The 14,173-nt window shown below is 66.6% G+C and overlaps 7 protein-coding genes across 7 annotated transcripts in view; 3 read left to right on the top strand and 4 right to left on the bottom strand.

Moving 5' to 3' along the window:
• Positions 1–14,173, bottom strand: part of LOC311219722 (scale keratin-like) — a gene marked incomplete at both ends in the record, with an annotated part of 123,165 nt that overhangs the window by 89,985 nt on the left and 19,007 nt on the right. The gene's annotated exons all lie outside the window — the stretch shown is intronic.
• LOC311219802 (feather keratin 4-like) lies at positions 2,136–2,527 on the top strand (the record flags this gene model as incomplete). The annotated part of the gene is made up of 1 exon (XM_084303084.1): positions 2,136–2,527. The coding sequence occupies exon 1, from the start codon at positions 2,162–2,164 to the stop codon at positions 2,525–2,527; it is 366 nt and encodes a 121-aa protein (XP_084159210.1). The 5' UTR covers positions 2,136–2,161.
• LOC311219819 (feather keratin 4-like) lies at positions 4,689–5,063 on the bottom strand (the record flags this gene model as incomplete). The annotated part of the gene is made up of 1 exon (XM_084303099.1): positions 4,689–5,063. The coding sequence occupies exon 1, from the start codon at positions 5,052–5,054 to the stop codon at positions 4,689–4,691; it is 366 nt and encodes a 121-aa protein (XP_084159225.1). The 5' UTR covers positions 5,055–5,063.
• On the top strand, positions 6,218–6,609 carry LOC311219804 (feather keratin 4-like; the record flags this gene model as incomplete). The annotated part of the gene is made up of 1 exon (XM_084303086.1): positions 6,218–6,609. Exon 1 carries the CDS (start codon positions 6,244–6,246, stop codon positions 6,607–6,609), a length of 366 nt encoding a protein of 121 aa, XP_084159212.1. The 5' UTR covers positions 6,218–6,243.
• On the bottom strand, positions 8,771–9,145 carry LOC311219815 (feather keratin 4-like; the record flags this gene model as incomplete). The annotated part of the gene is made up of 1 exon (XM_084303095.1): positions 8,771–9,145. The coding sequence occupies exon 1, from the start codon at positions 9,134–9,136 to the stop codon at positions 8,771–8,773; it is 366 nt and encodes a 121-aa protein (XP_084159221.1). The 5' UTR covers positions 9,137–9,145.
• LOC311219797 (feather keratin 4-like) lies at positions 10,300–10,691 on the top strand (the record flags this gene model as incomplete). The annotated part of the gene is made up of 1 exon (XM_084303079.1): positions 10,300–10,691. Exon 1 carries the CDS (start codon positions 10,326–10,328, stop codon positions 10,689–10,691), a length of 366 nt encoding a protein of 121 aa, XP_084159205.1. The 5' UTR covers positions 10,300–10,325.
• LOC311219812 (feather keratin 4-like) lies at positions 12,853–13,227 on the bottom strand (the record flags this gene model as incomplete). Its single annotated transcript, XM_084303093.1, has 1 exon — positions 12,853–13,227. The coding sequence occupies exon 1, from the start codon at positions 13,216–13,218 to the stop codon at positions 12,853–12,855; it is 366 nt and encodes a 121-aa protein (XP_084159219.1). The 5' UTR covers positions 13,219–13,227.

Raw genomic sequence — 14,173 nt, 5'->3', positions numbered from 1 at the left:
GTAAGCCCGGGAGCGGGCTGGGCAGAGAAGTGTTTTGGACAAGGCTTAAGCTTCGTTCAGGTGGCGCTGCGTGGAGGCGGCAGTTGGCGTGCTGCTGCTCCTGGCTCGGGGTTCCCCTCTGTTTCAGGACCTTGTGTGGAGCGTCTGGAGGCGGCCCTGCTGGAGGCGGGGAGCAGGCTGCTTCCAGGCAGGGCCCTGGGAGATGGGCTGCAGCCCTCAGTGTGGGAGGCAGGGCTGCCGGGGACTTTGTCCAGGGCGCCCCGGCTCTTTGGGGGGCTGGGAGAGCAAAGGGGCCATGTGCAGGCGGAGGGAGCCCTGGAGCCCCCGCGGGGCCTGGGAAGGAAAGGCGGAGAGGCAGGCATTGGATGCAGGCTTGCTTTATTGTCAAGGCAGGAAAGGACACAAGCACAGAGCCGCGAGCAAGGCCCAGGCAGGCCGGTGGTGCCTGGGGCTTCCAGAGAGGCGTTCTTCCTTCAGGCTTCTGCCAGGCGCTGGCCGGCCCGGGGCCAAGAAAGGGCCCTGGGGGGCAGCACCGGAGGAGTCACGTGTCTGTGAAGAGGAGGAGGAGGAAGGACGAGGAGGAGAAGAGGTGGCACGGGCGTGGCTTTAGCAGGGCCCACAGGTGTCCCACAGCTTCTTGCTGTAGCGCGGCAAGAGGTAGGGGCTGCAGGCGGGAGAAGCGTAGGGCCTGCCAAAGGTGCAGAGGCCCCCCGAGCCCTGGGTGGCCCCCGCGCCGTAGAGGCCCCCCAGCCCCAGGGAGCCCCCAAAGGCGGGTGCTCTGGAGGAGCCCACCACGGCTTGCTGGGGGAAGGAGCTGAGGATGGGGCCGGGGAAGGTGACGACAACGGGGGGCGGCTGGATGAAGGCCGTCGAGTCGGGGCACTGCCGCGCGCACAGCTCGTTGCAGCTCTCAGCGATGGGCTGGGGGACGGCGACGCTGGTTTTCGGCGGGTACAGGTCGTTGCAAGCCATCTTGGTGTGAGAGAGCTGAGCCTGCAATGCAAAGCCCCCAGGGCCGGTGCTGTGAGTGAGGAGATGCCCTGGCAGAGCAGGGCCCGTGCCACAGCCAGAGGACTCCCTCCTCAGCCCGCCCCGGCTCTCCACGCCTGCTCCCTGCGTGCCCGCGGCCCTCGCCTGCCCCCACAGAGCCCCTCTGCCCACAGCGCGTCCGGCAGAGCTCTGGTGGCCAGGGAGCCCCACACCGGCCCCTGCCCGACGAGGCCCCGCCACCCACCCTTTTCCCGTGCAGAGCCAGGCAGGAGCGGCGGATGCCAGCGCTTGCCCAGGACCACGCTTTTATGGGGGCTGGCGAGTGCGGGGAGGAGCTGGCCGCGCTGGGGGCACGTGGCCCGTGGTGGCCGAGCCCCAGCCTCCTCCCTGCACGCCACGGGGCTGTTGTGCTGACGCCGGTTCCTCGCCAGCCCCCACCCGCTCCCTCAGCCCCTGCAATTACCCCGCTCGGACGCTCGCCAGCCCTCACCTAATGGGCAAATTAGCCCCGCTGCCGTCTCATCCCCTGCGTGCCTAAGAGGGCATGCAGTGTGACACGGGCGGGCTGCCAGCACCCTGCGTGCCGCAGCTCTTCCCCAGGGGCTTGGTCTCAGGGTGGCCGCGTGCGCGCTGTGGAGAGCCCCAGGGCAGAGCGGGGTCGTGGCGCTGGGCAAGGAGCAGCCACACGCCAGCGCCTCCATGACGTACGCACTGCAGTTGTTATCTCCAGAGGGGCGAGGTGACGAAACGCCAAATCAAAGGCGCTCCTCTCGGGCACTGCCTGCTCAGCACCACGCATTTGGCCCGCCAAGCGGAAAGGGGAGGGAAGCCAGCAAAGGGGCCTGTGCTGGTCCGGACAGGGGATGCTGACTCAGGGAGGGCAGGAGCAGGACAGCCTGGCCTCGGCAGGAGGGAGTGCCGCCTCTGCCCATTGGCCCAGCGGGCGCTGCGCAATGGTGGGGCCTGGATAAAAGCTCGGCCTGCGCGGGGCTCTCGCAAGCACTGCTCTGACCGCCTTCTCCTTGGGGAACAGGGTAAGTCTGCGAGCGCTTCTCCTCCTGCCACTGGCCCCTGCCCCTGGCCCCTGCGCCTCAGCCTGGCCAGCTGCCGTCTACTGCTCCCTCGTATCGCACTCTGTGCCCTCTTGCAGAGCACCGTCCAATCCCGCAAGATGGCTTGCTACGACCTGTGCCCACCGAAAACCAGCGTCGCCGTCCCCCAGCCCATCGCTGAGAGCTGCAACGAGCTGTGCGCGCGGCAGTGCCCCGACTCGACGGCCTTCATCCAGCCGCCTCCCGTTGTCGTCACCTTTCCCGGCCCCATCCTCAGCTCCTTCCCCCAGCAAGCCGTGGTGGGCTCCTCCGGAGCACCCGCCTTTGGGGGCTCCCTGGGGCTGGGGGGCCTCTACGGCGCGGGGGCCACCCAGGGCTCGGGGGGCCTCTGCACCTTTGGCAGGCCCTACGCTTCTCCCGCCTGCAGCCCCTACCTCTTGCCGCGCTACAGCAAGAAGCTGTGGGACACCTGTGGGCCCTGCTAAAGCCATGTCCTGCCCCAGACCCCCTGCCAGCTGCCGCGACGCATGGCTGAGCTCGTGGGCACGGGGCGCTGAGGAGCGCTGAGCATCTCCAGCCCCAGCCAAGGCCTGGGCAGCTGGCTGTGCCGGCCCCTTCGGCCTCTCGCGCCCTATTCTACTCCTCCTTCCTCCATGGCCAGGGCCTTGTGCCCAGCCTGCCCTCTGCTCTCCCACTCTCTCTTCCCCCCTCCTGCTCTCCGCAGCAGAAGCAAGACCCTTCAAGGCCTGTGGGGCCCATGGACCAAGTCCTCCCGAGCTGCAGTGCCGCACCGCCGGAGCTTGCGCAACCAGAAGCCACGCTCTGGAGAAGATCCTCTGTCCCCCCGACACGCCACAGCCAGCCCCGCTGGCTCCTGCTCCAGCTCTCTGTCCACTTCTCCTGCCGTGCCGGGCACAATAAAGGTTTCCTGCATCCACTCCTCTCTCTCTTCCTCTTTCTGTGTTCTGAGGCAGGAAAGCAGCCCTGCGGGGCGTAGTGGAGGCTCCGGGGGAGGGCACTCGCTGGTGCTGGGAGGCCCAGGGCATTAGGGCGGAGAGCAGGAGAGGTGCTGGCAGTTCTGCTTTGCCTGGCCTTCTCCGCCCGGGAGCGCGACCAGCTCTGCCAAGTGGCGCTGCTCCGCAGAAGCGAGGCACCGTCTCGGGCAAGAAGCGCAGAGGAAGAGGCCGGAGAGCAGGGATGGCTGAGCGCTGCACACGGTGAGTGCAGGGCCGGTCCCTTGCTGGAGGGCAGCCTTGCAGAAATGGCCGTGGGGCTGGTGGCCGCCCAGTGGAGCAGGAGCCAGCAACGTGCCTTGGGGCCGTGAGCGCTCCCCCCTGCTCCTGCTCATTGGCAATAGGGTTAGCAGCAGCCGTAAGACGTAAGGACGCTGAGCATGGGTCGCCCCCTCCCCTTCTGTCTCCCCCTTTGTGGCCCCAGGCTGAGGTGACACCTCTTCCCAGGCAAGCCTCCTGCTGGCCCTGGGATTAAGCCCATCAGTGTTAGCACAAAGCCCACGTGCTGGATCCTTGGGTGTGGTGACGCCCGTTAAGGAAGAGGGAAGTGGCACAGCTCAGGGAACACTGGCTATAAAACGAAGCGGCAGCAAGCCCCATGTGGCACTCACGCTGGAGCTGCTGCTGGCTGGCTGGCTGGCTGGCTGGCAGGAAGAAGCCTCTGCTCCCTGGGTGCTCAGGGCTGCCTGCGGCGTTGTCTTCTTCCTTGGAGTAGAGTGAGTTCTTTCCGGTCAAGGCTGGCTCTAGCCTGTGGTGCTGGTGTGGTGGTGATTAGTAAGGATTTGGCAGAGGGTCCGCATGACTGAACCGTCTAGGAAATGCAAGAATGCTAGATAATAAGGAAGCCGAGCTGGTTCCTAGAAGTTTGGTTGGACTGCAAGCTGTGCTAATTGTATAGAAATTGCCTGCTAAAGATAAGCTCTGCTAACTGCTGGGCTGTGAGGGAAAAGCTCAGAGCTGAACGGTGCCCTGGGAGAAGTTTGGCTTGGCTCTTTGGGAGAAGCTCTTTCTTCAGCTACAGGAGTGTGTAAGCCCGGGAGCGGGCTGGGCAGAGAAGTGTTTTGGACAAGGCTTAAGCTTCGTTCAGGTGGCGCTGCGTGGAGGCGGCAGTTGGCGTGCTGCTGCTCCTGGCTCGGGGTTCCCCTCTGTTTCAGGACCTTGTGTGGAGCGTCTGGAGGCGGCCCTGCTGGAGGCGGGGAGCAGGCTGCTTCCAGGCAGGGCCCTGGGAGATGGGCTGCAGCCCTCAGTGTGGGAGGCAGGGCTGCCGGGGACTTTGTCCAGGGCGCCCCGGCTCTTTGGGGGGCTGGGAGAGCGAAGGGGCCATGTGCAGGCGGAGGGAGCCCTGGAGCCCCTGCGGGGCCTGGGAAGGAAAGGCGGAGAGGCAGGCATTGGATGCAGGCTTGCTTTATTGTCAAGGCAGGAAAGGACACAAGCACAGAGCCGCGAGCAAGGCCCAGGCAGGCCGGTGGTGCCTGGGGCTTCCAGAGAGGCGTTCTTCCTTCAGGCTTCTGCCAGGCGCTGGCCGGCCCGGGGCCAAGAAAGGGCCCTGGGGGGCAGCACCGGAGGAGTCACGTGTCTGTGAAGAGGAGGAGGAGGAAGGACGAGGAGGAGAAGAGGTGGCACGGGCGTGGCCTTAGCAGGGCCCACAGGTGTCCCACAGCTTCTTGCTGTAGCGCGGCAAGAGGTAGGGGCTGCAGGCGGGAGAAGCGTAGGGCCTGCCAAAGGTGCAGAGGCCCCCCGAGCCCTGGGTGGCCCCCGCGCCGTAGAGGCCCCCCAGCCCCAGGGAGCCCCCAAAGGCGGGTGCTCCGGAGGAGCCCACCACGGCTTGCTGGGGGAAGGAGCTGAGGATGGGGCCGGGGAAGGTGACGACAACGGGGGGCGGCTGGATGAAGGCCGTCGAGTCGGGGCACTGCCGCGCGCACAGCTCGTTGCAGCTCTCAGCGATGGGCTGGGGGACGGCGACGCTGGTTTTCGGCGGGTACAGGTCGTTGCAAGCCATCTTGGTGTGAGAGAGCTGAGCCTGCAATGAAAAGCCCCCAGGGCCGGTGCTGTGAGTGAGGAGATGCCCTGGCAGAGCAGGGCCCGTGCCACAGCCAGAGGACTCCCTCCTCAGCCCGCCCCGGCTCTCCACGCCTGCTCCCTGCGTGCCCGCGGCCCTCGCCTGCCCCCACAGAGCCCCTCTGCCCACAGCGCGTCCGGCAGAGCTCTGGTGGCCAGGGAGCCCCACACCGGCCCCTGCCCGACGAGGCCCCGCCACCCACCCTTTTCCCGTGCAGAGCCAGGCAGGAGCGGCGGATGCCAGCGCTTGCCCAGGACCACGCTTTTATGGGGGCTGGCGAGTGCGGGGAGGAGCTGGCCGCGCTGGGGGCACGTGGCCCGTGGTGGCCGAGCCCCAGCCTCCTCCCTGCACGCCACGGGGCTGTTGTGCTGACGCCGGTTCCTCGCCAGCCCCCACCCGCTCCCTCAGCCCCTGCAATTACCCCGCTCGGACGCTCGCCAGCCCTCACCTAATGGGCAAATTAGCCCCGCTGCCGTCTCATCCCCTGCGTGCCTAAGAGGGCATGCAGTGTGACACGGGCGGGCTGCCAGCACCCTGCGTGCCGCAGCTCTTCCCCAGGGGCTTGGTCTCAGGGTGGCCGCGTGCGCGCTGTGGAGAGCCCCAGGGCAGAGCGGGGTCGTGGCGCTGGGCAAGGAGCAGCCACACGCCAGCGCCTCCATGACGTACGCACTGCAGTTGTTATCTCCAGAGGGGCGAGGTGACGAAACGCCAAATCAAAGGCGCTCCTCTCGGGCACTGCCTGCTCAGCACCACGCATTTGGCCCGCCAAGCGGAAAGGGGAGGGAAGCCAGCAAAGGGGCCTGTGCTGGTCCGGACAGGGGATGCTGACTCAGGGAGGGCAGGAGCAGGACAGCCTGGCCTCGGCAGGAGGGAGTGCCGCCTCTGCCCATTGGCCCAGCGGGCGCTGCGCAATGGTGGGGCCTGGATAAAAGCTCGGCCTGCGCGGGGCTCTCGCAAGCACTGCTCTGACCGCCTTCTCCTTGGGGAACAGGGTAAGTCTGCGAGCGCTTCTCCTCCTGCCACTGGCCCCTGCCCCTGGCCCCTGCGCCTCAGCCTGGCCAGCTGCCGTCTACTGCTCCCTCGTATCGCACTCTGTGCCCTCTTGCAGAGCACCGTCCAATCCCGCAAGATGGCTTGCTACGACCTGTGCCCACCGAAAACCAGCGTCGCCGTCCCCCAGCCCATCGCTGAGAGCTGCAACGAGCTGTGCGCGCGGCAGTGCCCCGACTCGACGGCCTTCATCCAGCCGCCTCCCGTTGTCGTCACCTTTCCCGGCCCCATCCTCAGCTCCTTCCCCCAGCAAGCCGTGGTGGGCTCCTCCGGAGCACCCGCCTTTGGGGGCTCCCTGGGGCTGGGGGGCCTCTACGGCGCGGGGGCCACCCAGGGCTCGGGGGGCCTCTGCACCTTTGGCAGGCCCTACGCTTCTCCCGCCTGCAGCCCCTACCTCTTGCCGCGCTACAGCAAGAAGCTGTGGGACACCTGTGGGCCCTGCTAAAGCCATGTCCTGCCCCAGACCCCATGCCAGCTGCCGCGACGCATGGCTGAGCTCGTGGGCACGGGGCGCTGAGGAGCGCTGAGCATCTCCAGCCCCAGCCAAGGCCTGGGCAGCTGGCTGTGCCGGCCCCTTCGGCCTCTCGCGCCCTATTCTACTCCTCCTTCCTCCATGGCCAGGGCCTTGCGCCCAGCCTGCCCTCTGCTCTCCCGCTCTCTCTTCCCCCCTCCTGCTCTCCGCAGCAGAAGCAAGACCCTTCAAGGCCTGTGGGGCCCATGGACCAAGTCCTCCCGAGCTGCAGTGCCGCACCGCCGGAGCTTGCGCAACCAGAAGCCACGCTCTGGAGAAGATCCTCTGTCCCCCCGACACGCCACAGCCAGCCCCGCTGGCTCCTGCTCCAGCTCTCTGTCCACTTCTCCTGCCGTGCCGGGCACAATAAAGGTTTCCTGCATCCACTCCTCTCTCTCTTCCTCTTTCTGTGTTCTGAGGCAGGAAAGCAGCCCTGCGGGGCGTAGTGGAGGCTCCGGGGGAGGGCACTCGCTGGTGCTGGGAGGCCCAGGGCATTAGGGCAGAGAGCAGGAGAGGTGCTGGCAGTTCTGCTTTGCCTGGCCTTCTCCGCCCGGGAGCGCGACCAGCTCTGCCAAGTGGCGCTGCTCCGCAGAAGCGAGGCACCGTCTCGGGCAAGAAGCGCAGAGGAAGAGGCCGGAGAGCAGGGATGGCTGAGCGCTGCACACGGTGAGTGCAGGGCCGGTCCCTTGCTGGAGGGCAGCCTTGCAGAAATGGCCGTGGGGCTGGTGGCCGCCCAGTGGAGCAGGAGCCAGCAACGTGCCTTGGGGCCGTGAGCGCTCCCCCCTGCTCCTGCTCATTGGCAATAGGGTTAGCAGCAGCCGTAAGACGTAAGGACGCTGAGCATGGGTCGCCCCCTCCCCTTCTGTCTCCCCCTTTGTGGCCCCAGGCTGAGGTGACACCTCTTCCCAGGCAAGCCTCCTGCTGGCCCTGGGATTAAGCCCATCAGTGTTAGCACAAAGCCCACGTGCTGGATCCTTGGGTGTGGTGACGCCCGTTAAGGAAGAGGGAAGTGGCACAGCTCAGGGAACACTGGCTATAAAACGAAGCGGCAGCAAGCCCCATGTGGCACTCACGCTGGAGCTGCTGCTGGCTGGCTGGCTGGCTGGCTGGCAGGAAGAAGCCTCTGCTCCCTGGGTGCTCAGGGCTGCCTGCGGCGTTGTCTTCTTCCTTGGAGTAGAGTGAGTTCTTTCCGGTCAAGGCTGGCTCTAGCCTGTGGTGCTGGTGTGGTGGTGATTAGTAAGGATTTGGCAGAGGGTCCGCATGACTGAACCGTCTAGGAAATGCAAGAATGCTAGATAATAAGGAAGCCGAGCTGGTTCCTAGAAGTTTGGTTGGACTGCAAGCTGTGCTAATTGTATAGAAATTGCCTGCTAAAGATAAGCTCTGCTAACTGCTGGGCTGTGAGGGAAAAGCTCAGAGCTGAACGGTGCCCTGGGAGAAGTTTGGCTTGGCTCTTTGGGAGAAGCTCTTTCTTCAGCTACAGGAGTGTGTAAGCCCGGGAGCGGGCTGGGCAGAGAAGTGTTTTGGACAAGGCTTAAGCTTCGTTCAGGTGGCGCTGCGTGGAGGCGGCAGTTGGCGTGCTGCTGCTCCTGGCTCGGGGTTCCCCTCTGTTTCAGGACCTTGTGTGGAGCGTCTGGAGGCGGCCCTGCTGGAGGCGGGGAGCAGGCTGCTTCCAGGCAGGGCCCTGGGAGATGGGCTGCAGCCCTCAGTGTGGGAGGCAGGGCTGCCAGGGACTTTGTCCAGGGCGCCCCGGCTCTTTGGGGGGCTGGGAGAGCGAAGGGGCCATGTGCAGGCGGAGGGAGCCCTGGAGCCCCCGCGGGGCCTGGGAAGGAAAGGCGGAGAGGCAGGCATTGGATGCAGGCTTGCTTTATTGTCAAGGCAGGAAAGGACACAAGCACAGAGCCGCGAGCAAGGCCCAGGCAGGCCGGTGGTGCCTGGGGCTTCCAGAGAGGCGTTCTTCCTTCAGGCTTCTGCCAGGCGCTGGCCGGCCCGGGGCCAAGAAAGGGCCCTGGGGGGCAGCACCGGAGGAGTCACGTGTCTGTGAAGAGGAGGAGGAGGAAGGACGAGGAGGAGAAGAGGTGGCACGGGCGTGGCTTTAGCAGGGCCCACAGGTGTCCCACAGCTTCTTGCTGTAGCGCGGCAAGAGGTAGGGGCTGCAGGCGGGAGAAGCGTAGGGCCTGCCAAAGGTGCAGAGGCCCCCCGAGCCCTGGGTGGCCCCCGCGCCGTAGAGGCCCCCCAGCCCCAGGGAGCCCCCAAAGGCGGGTGCTCCGGAGGAGCCCACCACGGCTTGCTGGGGGAAGGAGCTGAGGATGGGGCCGGGGAAGGTGACGACAACGGGGGGCGGCTGGATGAAGGCCGTCGAGTCGGGGCACTGCCGCGCGCACAGCTCGTTGCAGCTCTCAGCGATGGGCTGGGGGACGGCGACGCTGGTTTTCGGCGGGTACAGGTCGTTGCAAGCCATCTTGGTGTGAGAGAGCTGAGCCTGCAATGAAAAGCCCCCAGGGCCGGTGCTGTGAGTGAGGAGATGCCCTGGCAGAGCAGGGCCCGTGCCACAGCCAGAGGACTCCCTCCTCAGCCCGCCCCGGCTCTCCATGCCTGCTCCCTGCGTGCCCGCGGCCCTCGCCTGCCCCCACAGAGCCCCTCTGCCCACAGCGCGTCCGGCAGAGCTCTGGTGGCCAGGGAGCCCCACACCGGCCCCTGCCCGACAAGGCCTCGCCACCCACCCTTTTCCCGTGCAGAGCCAGGCAGGAGCGGCGGATGCCAGCGCTTGCCCAGGACCACGCTTTTATGGGGGCTGGCGAGTGCGGGGAGGAGCTGGCCGCGCTGGGGGCACGTGGCCCGTGGTGGCCGAGCCCCAGCCTCCTCCCTGCACGCCACGGGGCTGTTGTGCTGACGCCGGTTCCTCGCCAGCCCCCACCCGCTCCCTCAGCCCCTGCAATTACCCCGCTCGGACGCTCGCCAGCCCTCACCTAATGGGCAAATTAGCCCCGCTGCCGTCTCATCCCCTGCGTGCCTAAGAGGGCATGCAGTGTGACACGGGCGGGCTGCCAGCACCCTGCGTGCCGCAGCTCTTCCCCAGGGGCTTGGTCTCAGGGTGGCCGTGTGCGCGCTGTGGAGAGCCCCAGGGCAGAGCGGGGTCGTGGCGCTGGGCAAGGAGCAGCCACACGCCAGCGCCTCCATGACGTACGCACTGCAGTTGTTATCTCCAGAGGGGCGAGGTGACGAAACGCCAAATCAAAGGCGCTCCTCTCGGGCACTGCCTGCTCAGCACCACGCATTTGGCCCGCCAAGCGGAAAGGGGAGGGAAGCCAGCAAAGGGGCCTGTGCTGGTCCGGACAGGGGATGCTGACTCAGGGAGGGCAGGAGCAGGACAGCCTGGCCTCGGCAGGAGGGAGTGCCGCCTCTGCCCATTGGCCCAGCGGGCGCTGCGCAATGGTGGGGCCTGGATAAAAGCTCGGCCTGCGCGGGGCTCTCGCAAGCACTGCTCTGACCGCCTTCTCCTTGGGGAACAGGGTAAGTCTGCGAGCGCTTCTCCTCCTGCCACTGGCCCCTGCCCCTGGCCCCTGCGCCTCAGCCTGGCCAGCTGCCGTCTACTGCTCCCTCGTATCGCACTCTGTGCCCTCTTGCAGAGCACCGTCCAATCCCGCAAGATGGCTTGCTACGACCTGTGCCCACCGAAAACCAGCGTCGCCGTCCCCCAGCCCATCGCTGAGAGCTGCAACGAGCTGTGCGCGCGGCAGTGCCCCGACTCGACGGCCTTCATCCAGCCGCCTCCCGTTGTCGTCACCTTTCCCGGCCCCATCCTCAGCTCCTTCCCCCAGCAAGCCGTGGTGGGCTCCTCCGGAGCACCCGCCTTTGGGGGCTCCCTGGGGCTGGGGGGCCTCTACGGCGCGGGGGCCACCCAGGGCTCGGGGGGCCTCTGCACCTTTGGCAGGCCCTACGCTTCTCCCGCCTGCAGCCCCTACCTCTTGCCGCGCTACAGCAAGAAGCTGTGGGACACCTGTGGGCCCTGCTAAAGCCATGTCCTGCCCCAGACCCCCTGCCAGCTGCCGCGACGCATGGCTGAGCTCGTGGGCACGGGGCGCTGAGGAGCGCTGAGCATCTCCAGCCCCAGCCAAGGCCTGGGCAGCTGGCTGTGCCGGCCCCTTCGGCCTCTCGTGCCCTATTCTACTCCTCCTTCCTCCATGGCCAGGGCCTTGCGCCCAGCCTGCCCTCTGCTCTCCCGCTCTCTCTTCCCCCCTCCTGCTCTCCGCAGCAGAAGCAAGACCCTTCAAGGCCTGTGGGGCCCATGGACCAAGTCCTCCCGAGCTGCAGTGCCGCACCGCCGGAGCTTGCGCAACCAGAAGCCACGCTCTGGAGAAGATCCTCTGTCCCCCCGACACGCCACAGCCAGCCCCGCTGGCTCCTGCTCCAGCTCTCTGTCCACTTCTCCTGCCGTGCCGGGCACAATAAAGGTTTCCTGCATCCACTCCTCTCTCTCTTCCTCTTTCTGTGTTCCGAGGCAGGAAAGCAGCCCTGCGGGACGTAGTGGAGGCTCCGGGGGAGGGCACTCGCTGGTGCTGGGAGGCCCAGGGCATTAGGGCAGAGAGCAGGAGAGGTGCTGGCAGTTCTGCTTTGCCTGGCCTTCTCCGCCCGGGAGCGCGACCAGCTCTGCCAAGTGGCGCTGCTCCGCAGAAGCGAGGCACCGTCTCGGGCAAGAAGCGCAGAGGAAGAGGCCGGAGAGCAGGGATGGCTGAGCGCTGCACACGGTGAGTGCAGGGCCGGTCCCTTGCTGGAGGGCAGCCTTGCAGAAATGGCCGTGGGGCTGGTGGCCGCCCAGTGGAGCAGGAGCCAGCAACGTGCCTTGGGGCCGTGAGCGCTCCCCCCTGCTCCTGCTCATTGGCAATAGGGTTAGCAGCAGCCGTAAGACGTAAGGACGCTGAGCATGGGTCGCCCCCTCCCCTTCTGTCTCCCCCTTTGTGGCCCCAGGCTGAGGTGACACCTCTTCCCAGGCAAGCCTCCTGCTGGCCCTGGGATTAAGCCCATCAGTGTTAGCACAAAGCCCACGTGCTGGATCCTTGGGTGTGGTGACGCCCGTTAAGGAAGAGGGAAGTGGCACAGCTCAGGGAACACTGGCTATAAAACGAAGCGGCAGCAAGCCCCATGTGGCACTCACGCTGGAGCTGCTGCTGGCTGGCTGGCTGGCTGGCTGGCAGGAAGAAGCCTCTGCTCCCTGGGTGCTCAGGGCTGCCTGCGGCGTTGTCTTCTTCCTTGGAGTAGAGTGAGTTCTTTCCGGTCAAGGCTGGCTCTAGCCTGTGGTGCTGGTGTGGTGGTGATTAGTAAGGATTTGGCAGAGGGTCCGCATGACTGAACCGTCTAGGAAATGCAAGAATGCTAGATAATAAGGAAGCCGAGCTGGTTCCTAGAAGTTTGGTTGGACTGCAAGCTGTGCTAATTGTATAGAAATTGCCTGCTAAAGATAAGCTCTGCTAACTGCTGGGCTGTGAGGGAAAAGCTCAGAGCTGAACGGTGCCCTGGGAGAAGTTTGGCTTGGCTCTTTGGGAGAAGCTCTTTCTTCAGCTACAGGAGTGTGTAAGCCCGGGAGCGGGCTGGGCAGAGAAGTGTTTTGGACAAGGCTTAAGCTTCGTTCAGGTGGCGCTGCGTGGAGGCGGCAGTTGGCGTGCTGCTGCTCCTGGCTCGGGGTTCCCCTCTGTTTCAGGACCTTGTGTGGAGCGTCTGGAGGCGGCCCTGCTGGAGGCGGGGAGCAGGCTGCTTCCAGGCAGGGCCCTGGGAGATGGGCTGCAGCCCTCAGTGTGGGAGGCAGGGCTGCCGGGGACTTTGTCCAGGGCGCCCCGGCTCTTTGGGGGGCTGGGAGAGCGAAGGGGCCATGTGCAGGCGGAGGGAGCCCTGGAGCCCCCGCGGGGCCTGGGAAGGAAAGGCGGAGAGGCAGGCATTGGATGCAGGCTTGCTTTATTGTCAAGGCAGGAAAGGACACAAGCACAGAGCCGCGAGCAAGGCCCAGGCAGGCCGGTGGTGCCTGGGGCTTCCAGAGAGGCGTTCTTCCTTCAGGCTTCTGCCAGGCGCTGGCCGGCCCGGGGCCAAGAAAGGGCCCTGGGGGGCAGCACCGGAGGAGTCACGTGTCTGTGAAGAGGAGGAGGAGGAAGGACGAGGAGGAGAAGAGGTGGCACGGGCGTGGCTTTAGCAGGGCCCACAGGTGTCCCACAGCTTCTTGCTGTAGCGCGGCAAGAGGTAGGGGCTGCAGGCGGGAGAAGCGTAGGGCCTGCCAAAGGTGCAGAGGCCCCCCGAGCCCTGGGTGGCCCCCGCGCCGTAGAGGCCCCCCAGCCCCAGGGAGCCCCCAAAGGCGGGTGCTCCGGAGGAGCCCACCACGGCTTGCTGGGGGAAGGAGCTGAGGATGGGGCCGGGGAAGGTGATGACAACGGGGGGCGGCTGGATGAAGGCCGTCGAGTCGGGGCACTGCCGCGCGCACAGCTCGTTGCAGCTCTCAGCGATGGGCTGGGGGACGGCGACGCTGGTTTTCGGCGGGTACAGGTCGTTGCAAGCCATCTTGGTGTGAGAGAGCTGAGCCTGCAATGCAAAGCCCCCAGGGCCGGTGCTGTGAGTGAGGAGATGCCCTGGCAGAGCAGGGCCCGTGCCACAGCCAGGGGACTCCCTCCTCAGCCCGCCCTGGCTCTCCACGCATGCTCCCTGCGTGCCCGCAGCCCTCGCCTGCCCCCACAGAGCCCCTCTGCCCACAGCGCGTCCGGCAGAGCTCTGGTGGCCAGGGAGCCCCACACCGGCCCCTGCCCGACGAGGCCCCGCCACCCACCCTTTTCCCGTGCAGAGCCAGGCAGGAGCGGCGGATGCCAGCGCTTGCCCAGGACCACGCTTTTATGGGGGCTGGCGAGTGCGGGGAGGAGCTGGCCGCGCTGGGGGCACGTGGCCCGTGGTGGCCGAGCCCCAGCCTCCTCCCTGCACGCCACGGGGCTGTTGTGCTGACGCCGGTTCCTCGCCAGCCCCCACCCGCTCCCTCAGCCCCTGCAATTACCCCGCTCGGACGCTCGCCAGCCCTCACCTAATGGGCAAATTAGCCCCGCTGCCGTCTCATCCCCTGCGTGCCTAAGAGGGCATGCAGTGTGACACGGGCGGGCTGCCAGCACCCTGCGTGCCGCAGCTCTTCCCCAGGGGCTTGGTCTCAGGGTGGCCGCGTGCGCGCTGTGGAGAGCCCCAGGGCAGAGCGGGGTCGTGGCGCTGGGCAAGGAGCAGCCACACGCCAGCGCCTCCATGACGTACGCACTGCAGTTGTTATCTCCAGAGGGGCGAGGTGACGAAACGCCAAATCAAAGGCGCTCCTCTCGGGCACTGCCTGCTCAGCACCACGCATTTGGCCCGCCAAGCGGAAAGGGGAGGGAAGCCAGCAAAGGGGCCTGTGCTGGTCCGGACAGGGGATGCTGACTCAGGGAGGGCAGGAGCAGGACAGCCTGGCCTCGGCAGGAGGGAGTGCCGCCTCTGCCCATTGGCC

Source organism: Netta rufina, assembly GCF_964035555.1.
Source record: "Netta rufina genome assembly, chromosome: 29".
NCBI lineage: Eukaryota > Metazoa > Chordata > Aves > Anseriformes > Anatidae > Netta > Netta rufina.
The sequence above is the reverse complement of the archived record's forward strand: the minus strand, read 5'-3'. Positions and strand labels throughout refer to the sequence as shown.